Source organism: Lytechinus pictus, chromosome 17, assembly GCF_037042905.1.
Source record: "Lytechinus pictus isolate F3 Inbred chromosome 17, Lp3.0, whole genome shotgun sequence".
In the NCBI taxonomy this organism is placed as follows: Eukaryota; Metazoa; Echinodermata; class Echinoidea; order Temnopleuroida; family Toxopneustidae; genus Lytechinus; species Lytechinus pictus.
In genome coordinates this window covers 23,857,449-23,867,488 of record NC_087261.1, presented here as the reverse complement: position 1 = coordinate 23,867,488, position 10,040 = coordinate 23,857,449, and the positions used below count along the sequence as shown (strand labels likewise).

At 37.4% G+C, this 10,040-nt stretch overlaps 1 protein-coding gene across 1 annotated transcript; it reads right to left on the bottom strand.

The window, feature by feature from the left end:
• Positions 1-3,097: 3,097 nt before the first annotated feature.
• On the bottom strand, positions 3,098-9,506 carry LOC129279844 (uncharacterized). The gene is made up of 3 exons (XM_064112304.1): positions 9,424-9,506; positions 8,846-8,936; positions 3,098-7,946 (listed from the first exon to the last, which is right to left on the bottom strand). The coding sequence occupies exons 1-3, from the start codon at positions 9,464-9,466 to the stop codon at positions 7,154-7,156; spliced, it is 927 nt and encodes a 308-aa protein (XP_063968374.1). The 5' UTR covers positions 9,467-9,506; the 3' UTR covers positions 3,098-7,153.
• Between the last annotated feature and the right edge of the window lie 534 nt (positions 9,507-10,040).

Here is a 10,040-nt window from a genome sequence, read left to right as displayed (position 1 = left end):
ACTCCCAAAACATTATTAACTGCCTGGAAAGAATAAGTATGACAGTTGTCTTTACCATTAAAGAATTAGTAAAGAGCACAATAAACGTGAGAAGCATTCACTGTAAACGAAAATTTTGAAACTTTTGGCTTCCCATAATTTTAGCACAGAGACCATGGTATAAGCTAGACCCGTCTTCAGAATACGGGCCGAATTATCTTACTGTGCAATGTATCAGTTCTAAATCATCTAAGGAATACCTATATTCAAATCTGTGACGATGCTATCATCCCTATTTTTAGAATAACAAAAATTAGTCATGTTGACGTCATAGCAATCGCATGATTGGATACGATTTGAAAGTTATTCGGACTTTAGGCCTACTCCAAAATAAGGGCTTGCAATCAACCACATTTTTACATTAGTATTATTTCAGTTAATTTTTACCTGAAATACAAGAAAAAAAAACTTTAATTCAAATTTTTAGAAAATTAGCAAAATTTGATTTGTTCCAAAATCGGACCATGGACATGGTGGACCAATCGTAGGGTGGCCTTACTTTTAAAGTTCACAAAGCAAAACGATCAAAATTTCATCAAAATCTTATAACAAAATTGATTACATTCTGAAGTTGAGTAACATTTTGTAAAAACGGATAAAGCGCATGCCGTCATGAATACTCGTTAAGTTAGCTTATGATGCCATGCCCCCTCTCTCTTTCTTTATTATGTTATTACAGGAAATCATAACTATTTTACCTCTTTTCGAACATGTGTGTTCGATAAGTTGTGGCAATGAACACGATGAATATATGAATTAAATCACTTGTCCAACCATCATGATAGGTCGACTAAATCAACAGAATAGTATATATTAAAATACAAAAGAACAAGTGGGGATATGGCATCATATTGATCATCGCATATTTATAAAGACATGCATTTGACTGTTTCACCGAAATGACGCACATCTATACAAAAAAAAAATCATAATTTTTTTTTTTACCCCTTGCCTAATTTTGTTTAAATTTTGAGTGTTTTGGTTGTCATGGTTGTGTGTGTGCGTGTGTCTATTTTTTCTGCTCAAGCCATTTTTTTTGCCTGGAGTACCCTCCTTAATCTAACATGTACACTGTTAGAAAATTTATCCTTAAAATAAAAGAAGTTCCTGCAGCAGAGTCTCGAGAACACCTGTAATCTTACCAGATTGCGTAATCTTACAGGAAATTGGTATTTGGTGTATAGAACCTTACAAATTTCCTTAAATAAAACACTCTTTTCCCCTATTTAAACAAATCAGTTCTGTGAAATTGCAGAAAAATTCCTGTTTATGAATTTATAGAATAATTTTGTTATTGCTTTCTGCAAAATCTTATTTTTCTGTAAAATCATGGTTTTTTTAAACAGTGTACGTAAGCAAAGAATGAATACTGCTGTATCAACAGAGGTCTCAAGCGCAGGGGCGGATCCAGCTTTTTATAAAGGGGGGGGGTTGGGGTGGTATGCGAGGGAGCGTAGCGACCGAGTCCAAGCGAGCGGAGCGAGCGAGGGGGGAGGGTGTGGGAGGGGGGTGTCCCCCCTCCCACAGTAGGGAAAATTTTTGAAAATCTGTGTGTGAAAATGGCGTTTTCTTGCATCTAAAACACCACTCTTTTTGGTATAGAGGTCGTTGCCAAATTAACCCCCATGAAAATTTGTAAAATTAAGTTGCATTTTCCTGCAATGTAAGGCCAGTTAACAACACAGATACAAAGAATTGGGGACCTTGGAATAAGCACTGTTAATAATAATAATAATAATAATAATAATGATAATAATAATAAATGAAATAAATACATAGAAATAGAATAAATAAAATTACAAGTTAAAAAAAAAAGATAAGATTTAAAAAAATGGTCCCCGGATTTTTTTTTTTTTGGGGGGGGTTGCAACCCCCCCAACCCCCCCCCCTCTAGATCCGCTTCTGAAGCATTTCCCGCTCTCTAAACATGCCAGTGGAACAATCAATGTGTTCAAATATAGGTATATTTAATGTGCCCTCTGTCGTTTTGATCTGATGAGCATAATTTGGAAAATTTGGACAGCGCCATCATATTCGATCACCACGATGAAAAATTATAATCTGTTTTCCCCTACAAACATGACAAACTTGCCTCTTTCCGAAAGAATTTAACTATATTAGGCCTGTACCCTAATTGCTTTGAAAATTAGATGGAAATTGTTTTTCTCCTATTGCGCGTTACTCCACCCAGCATGGATTCATGTACAGTATGGATAGAAATATTAACATCTGTCCAACCTCAAATTTGGTCCCCGCAGGAGTAGGTGAGGAATGAGTTTCAATTGTCAACATGGTCAGGGGATACAATGAACTAATGTCAGTCTCTGGTTTCTCGCTTACGACTTTATATGGGGGGGGGGGGGTCAAGATGATTTAAAAATAAAGGCAATTATCATTTTCAAATGACACAAAAACTACACTTTTATCTCACACGTTTTCCTGGTTTATCAAGTTCACACTCGTATGTAGTTTTTTTTCAAATGCTGCTAGTCTCATATTTTGCGGAAAGAACACTATAACATTACTATGTAACGTAACGTTACTCTATTCTGAATGTGTTTGAATGGGTGTTTGGAAGTATGCAGGGTTCAGGGGCCTCGGGATTAGGGGGTGGGGTCTGAGGGGGCTTCAGCCGGACTTTTTTGTTTCCCAAACCGTCTACCTGAAAACGTGACTGAGAAAACTATCTTTGCATGACCAGCCCCCCCTCCCCTTAAAACCGTTTAATAGTACCCAATGGCTTACCAATATCGGTGCATATTAGTAAGTGATAGCTAGTCCACGTCTCTGCAAGTTCTTTCCTGGGCGCAACTTGTCAATCAACACGACTAAGCGCGATGTAAGTCACACTTAACTACTTGTGAAACACTCTACTCCCTAACACATGATTTCACCATACACCTTACAACCTTGTGCAAGCAGGGATATACACGAGAGGGTAATTTCACAAGATGAAGCGGGAAATTTATACGGACAATTTAAATGAAACATGAACGACGCACACTTCCACTTATTTGCTTTTACAAGATAATATTATTATTTTTTATTCATTTTATTTAGACAGGCACTTTTTTATCAAAATATACATGGGATAAATTTATTCTACACAAAAATATTCAAAAGTCATTACCGCATCTTGAAACATTTTTCATTTAGTAAATATGTATTCTTTCTCTGCCGGGTGTACCATATTCATTACCATTGCCAATGATCACCATCTACTATTGTCAGTATAGGGATTACGATGGAAACGTTAATTATTGTGTTTATAGGTCTAGGCTTACGGTTCCAGACATTTGCTCCGGCGACAATTGCTCCGCAGTGAATTTCACACACTATATAAATGGAACAACCAACCTCATAGTAACATTTAACGCTATACCCTATCTTAAACCTAACCCTAAACCTAGAATAAAACCTTATTGCAACCCTTACCCTAATCCTGTATCTTAGACGAAATAAAGCCCGGAGCAATTGTCGCAGGAGCAAAGTTTGTGTAACCACACTGCAAAAACTCCGGTGTTGATTTAACACCAGCCCGGAATCTATATATGTCCACACCAGAGAATTATTGAAACAACACCAGTTTGGGATCAAACCGATGCTGTTTTGATACTAATTGGTGTTGTTTAAACACCTATTTGGTGTTAGACCAAAACGAAAATGGTGTTGTTTTACACTTTTCTGGCGTGGACATATATAGATTCCGGGCTGGTGTTAAATCAACACCAGAGTTTCTGCAGTGCAGGCTGGCATCTCGATTCCACAATGAGTAATATACGTTAATAGAAGATACTGTAGATAAGTTATAGGCATAATCATAATTGCCTCATCTATATAATGGAATATTGCATAATCTGCATATTGAATGACTTCAAACCGACGGATAGTATATCACTGGTAATAACGCGATGTTTTCGTCCGTCTTGGGTTAATTTCGTTGATAAAAAAAAAGACAACGGCATGAGAGCATTTTAGCAATCACTTCACATGCGCTTTATATAACGCTGAGGATCTTGTATCAAAAGCCCCTTAATATGAACAAAACAGCCTTTGTCGAAAACCGGTGAACCAAAACAGCCGTGTTGTCATGGACTCCGGACAAACGACATATTCGCAATTTTTTGTCCGGTCCGAAACTCAAGACGAAGTGCTGTCCCGGCTCACCAACTTCCGACAATGACCTTGACGGGTATTTTCAATAGAATTCTGAGCGTTGCAGAAAGTGTCTGCGTAGTGGACGCTAAAATACGCTATTAAGAAGTAACATAGTAAATAAAGAGGCTTTAATAGGAGGTAATTATAATTTTTGAACAAATTGTTCGACATTAATGCCATTGTCAGAAAGAAGAGGATCGAGGGTATTTGTATTCCAGTTCATCGTGACTTAGCCGTGAACCAGAATAGCATGGTGGTTGAGTCGCTGCCCGGCAGGCAGTAGATGACAGATTCCAATCCCACTGGTTCCATTTTTTTTCTGACTTATGATTTTCATTACAGATCGAGCATGCGATCTTATTAAAGACATATGAGAAATGCCGAAAAATTTGTTCACAAGAAGTAACACCCTTCTCCCTTCTTCATCGCTTAACAATATGATTCAAGTATGTTACCCATATAAAATATAATGTCCGGTATTCATCTAGCCAGCTTATTATACAATATACATGTAGCTCGAAATGACGATTTATACGTTCACACCGCCAATATGTTCTCATTTGCTTGAATGTCTGGTTATATTATATGACATGTAGGGCAAATCATTCAGCTTCAGTAGCATTACTTATAATATCATCGCCATTATACTACTCTCAAAGAGAGGAGTTGGTATTTGAAATATTTTTTATCAGTAAATGGTAACTCTATATCATAATATCCCGTTCTCTGATTGCCTCTGTAATGGTAATAAGGATCAATACCCTTGATTTATCCTCAAAATGATATTCTTTAGGCCTATATACATCATCAGCCATGTCGGTCACCAAACTGAAACAACAGGCAGTATGTGTTTCGATCAAATTGCATAGTGGAATCCTTGCAAGTTAATAGGAATCTGCTTTTAATTCACTAAGACGTAAGTTTAAGCAGTCATGCATACATGGTTTAATCATGACATTTTTACAATTGCAGTCCTCAATTCGCAACATGCTCAATGAGTCAAGTCAAGGGTTTAAGCATGGACCTACTACAACATGGTTTAATGGTGTCTACTTGAACATATTGCTACATGATTTAAAACAAAGAAAAGGGTAGTTCAGTCCTTAAATTCATTCCGCAGGTGTTTGAATTTCTGCTTCCTTTTTTGTCCTACGCTATCACCATCTACGCGTGGTTAATACCGGCGCATAAGAACTATCCATATTTACATCAAGTGTTAATACCATTATTACATATTTGCTATTATTGTTAATATTATTGGTTATATTTATTCGTGCAACCCGTCTACAGAGGCAATGACATGAAAAACTCAATGCATCCTTGGTCATAAAACTAGGATTTACACCATATGTAGGAAAACAAACCTCTAAATTGATATTAATATAATTGAGTTTAGTCCTCACCATAACAAATTGTTTTGCACATTGATAAAGTCAATGGTGTCAAGGAAAGAAAGTCTTAAAGTTTTTCTTACAGCAAAGAACAGAATAAAAAATCTAAAAAGGGCTCATACAGATATATTATATCCTTCCCGAGTGGTATGGGTGGAAAGCATCTATACATTCAAATGTCACAATGAATCATTTATTGAGAAATGTTCAATTAATTTTGTAAAGATATGAAACTGACATTTATTGTGGAGATTTATTGCAATTTGTCGCATATATTTCACTTAGTTGCAATTTCGTAATTTGATTGTAGTCTTAAAAACAGACCCATTCTGCATCTTGTTACCCATGGGAAAGAAAAAAACCCAAAGTAACAGGTACAGATTTCATGAATAGGCGTATTGGCAGGAGAATATGCTTATTCCAGGGAGTTTATTAATTCGTGTTTTTTTTTGGCTTCCCAGATATGACTAATACTCTAAATCGTTTTATTATTCAAAGTAAGCAAATGTGCATGTATATCGTGTATCATCAGCACGATCTATGGGATATAGGTTTCAAATATTACTCGGAAAATGAGCTGGTTCTTTACAAAATAAATCATAGGTTTGTCTTATAACATACTATCATGTTTGGGAAAGATAACTACACTATTTTCCTGATTTATTCTCTTTAACTTTGCCCCCGCCTAAATAATACAAACAAGGAAAAGAAAATGGCTAACGGGTAGGATAATTAGGTACCATCCTAACTTCCCGTTCAAAGCTCTCCGAGAATATGAAGCAATGACAACGTTTTTAATTTTTAGAAAATTGCAAAATACCTTCATGAACATTTATTGAATATAGTACATGTACATGTATGAGCACAACTAAATCTGAGATGGAAATTCATTTTATACCTCGTACCACAGTTTTACAAGATGCTTAATAAGCACCTCTTTTTTACAGGTTATAGGTTTTATTAGATCTGTCAATCAAATTGCTTTCAGACAAATATAAATCATATTGGCCAGAAAAAATATGCCAACTCTCAAATGTAGCTAAGTATCTCTTGTATAAACGAAGAGTTCGTATCATTCCCGCAAACCCACATAATTCAATAGCTACTGCAATACTGTTTTTATTCGACCGCCTAAAGCGTCTAGAACGCACTCCGACATATCCGAGATCAATTAATACACGCGACATTGTGCGTATCTGCCTATAGACATTAAACAAAATATATGAAGAGTTAAGGCACATTTCTAAATCGAATCATTCTTTTTCAATAAATTACGTCTCACTCTACTACTTCTTTAATCTGTTAACATACATGTCAAGATGTAAGTGTGAACAACACCTTCAAGATGGCGTGATCTTCGGGCGTTTCCAGAAAGTAGCATAAGCATCCAGAGTGTGGGTTCTTCCGACAGAGAACATATCCCAACCAACGGCAAAGGCTAGATGGAACAAGAAATACCAAGGTCTCCATCGATCGAACGCTGTGTAACTTCATCAAAAAGACCGATCCTCTTCAAAACAGGACCACAATCACGGCTAACCAAGTCGAGTCCGAAATGGTTTCCTTCATATAACCGATTCGGCCAAAATGGCGATCGCAACATTGGGGTGGCTCTCGAGACGCACAGAGGCATCATCCAGTTGTCGGAGAACTTTCCCGTTGGCCTTTGGTCCAACTCCGCATGAGGTGACCGTCTTGCATTTTACAAGAGGCCTGTCAAGGTCTAACCGATTAACCTTGGTCTCTTTTTCAAAATGCAAACTATCCGTGGTTGTGAATTCAGATGTTCTTTCACAATTTTGCTCGCAAAACCTGACGAGGGTTACGTTGTCATCGCAAGAAGGTGAAACCCAGGACTTTCTTTTAGGAGGATGTGTCCCATTCTCGCCATGCTGTATTGAGCGTACGCACGTGCATGCGTCGTTCTTCAGCTCGGAATTTATCACGACGATTTCAGGTGACGAATGTGCGCGCTTTCTTCGAGGTATACCTATAGGCGAAGGACAATCCTCTCTACTATTCAGTAGAGGATGTCCAACTCGGTTGCAGCTGGCACTACGTTCATTTTTATTGCTCATTTTAGAGCTTCTACAAGGTATATGTGCCCCATTGAAATTGGAAGATGTCGCTTTAAGTTGCATGTTGTGTTCAGGGTATCGACACTTGTCACACTTGTTATAGATAGGCTCGTCTTGACCTGTATCTGCGAGCAAATGTTTCGACATTGCGTCACTCACACTATAAACACCTTTCCGTTTGTCTTTCCTCTTCTTTTTCTTATCTACCTGAATGATTTTTCCCTGTAACCAGTTTGAACGCGGCTTCTTCGACTTTTCCTTTGTCTCGTCACCAGTGTCACTGTAGATGAAGAAAACAAAAATCGAAAAAGACTCATTACTCAAGCAATACCACGACCAGGCAATTACAGTACGGCCAACCCTGTTGGATAAAACACAGTGTCCCACAGTGTTGTCACGGTGTCTTCAGTGTGTTCACAATGTTGCCTAAGGGAATATACGTTTTGTTCTCTCAACATCCCCAAGAGGCCGTAACACAAAGCTTAGCAATGATCTTAGAACATTTTAACGATTGATTCCATAGACTGCAATGTACAATCAATCATAAAAATCAAGCGTACGATTAATCGCTAATCTTTGTGTTACGGGACCCTGATCTAATGTTTTGCCGGAAGCTCAAGTGTCGACACCAGGACTTTTGAACTAATAAATAAATATGAAAAAATATATAGTATAACGCCTCCCCCCAAAACAAAAAAATGTTCCCACTTTCGAAAGTGACAACGAAAACGAGACCAAATCCCGAGTGGATAATCAATCTTTATGACTCAACAAGAAGCAGTGTTTCAATCATACTGCCACCCCCCCCCCCCCGAAAAAAGAAGGGGGAGATATTTACTAAATATATGAAGAGTGTCTATTTTTAAAGAGTCATTGAGCGACACGTCGAGGAACAATCTGACTTCTTCGCTTCGATACCGTCAGATTAAATCACGAATCCAAATGATTTCAATCGCAACTTTTTGCCTCGGTTTACTACTGGACACCGTGGTAGGCCTGTTGGGTAAGTCTGCGCAAGACAATTTATCATTATGAAGACATTTACTAAAATACAATAATTCCGAAAAGTTTTAATCGATATTATGGTCATATCTTAAAAGTATCGTTATATTCATGGTCATATTATTTGTTTTCGAATCGTGATATATCGACAGTATTATGCAAACCCCTGAGACTTACTCCTTTTCGTTTAGTGATCCCCAGTACATGAAAAGCACAAAGGCGACGAGCACGGCTATGCCACCTGCATACATTGGGTTCTCAGGAGGATCTGTGGAAAAGGTTGAGAAAATAATTATCAGAATTGTGGTGCTATTCATATATTATCATTCGTGTAAGAGTAGGGGGAAACCCTAGTGTAGAGGCCAACCTGCACTCATTGGATTAGTTATATTGGGAGGAGAGACCTGCAGGTCATGGTGATTCAGTTCGCTTTCCGCCTCCCAGGCACAGGTGACGCCAAACAAATAATAAAAATGATCATGATAATGATGGAAATGATGATGATAATAATGATCACGATGTTTACGATGCAACAATGATAATAATCATGGTAATAGTATCAACGTTAATCATAATGAAAATGTAATATTAACATTGATGATGGTAATAATGATATCAATGAAATACAATAATTATGCCTGTAATATAAAAAGAGGCGGGGGTGGGTCTCCAAAATGTACTACACGTTGTCATCTTAACAGCACTTGTGTGTACCTTTCGACGTTGATAATGATGTATATTATTAAAATCCCTACCTTGCGTTATTTCTTGAGGAAAGGTGTCATTCATCTGATCCATGCTGTTCCATATTGCAGATGTACTGGTCCACGTGTCCACATATCCTGTATGAATTAACATCAAAGAAGAACAAAAGTATTACAAATATTTAATAACTGTGTTCTTCAACCTGAACTGAAAGCATCACGCAGAAACGAAGAAAAACATTGACCATTGGCCTGTGGTAGGCACAAAGGTACAATACGAAAGGTTTTGTTAAGATAAAAGAAAAATATGAAAGGTACGCCAAAGGACAGAAATAAAAGTAGAGAAAGAGATAGAGAGGGTGAGAGAGAGAGAAAGAGAGAGAGAGAGAGAAGAGAGAAGAGATGGGGAGGGGTTGGAGTTCAAACAGATAGAGAGATATCAAAATATCTCAAATCTGACTTTTTATCAAATACATTGTTAAGTAATCATGGTATGCCTAAAGCAACATAATAATGGCGCACAAATACGACGTTATGACAATCTTTTGCAATAATACGTCCAGAATACGACGAGGGACCACCAACAGTATTAAAACAGACATCAAGCGTTCCCTGTTAAAACCAAAACAATATAACGGTTTTTTTTTTCTTACAATATTCATGATCAG

Bases quoted from the DNA above. Each gene is read 5' to 3' on its own strand.
- LOC129279844 (XM_064112304.1), bottom strand. From the start codon at position 9,466: ATGGATCAGATGAATGACACCTTTCCTCAAGAAATAACGCAAG. The intron at 8,937-9,423 runs GTAGGGATTTTA...CCTTTTCCACAG, and splicing joins TCCTCAAGAAATAACGCAAG to ATCCTCCTGAGAACCCAATG. The intron at 7,947-8,845 runs GTAAGTCTCAGG...CTTCATCTACAG, and splicing joins GGATCACTAAACGAAAAGGA to TGACACTGGTGACGAGACAA.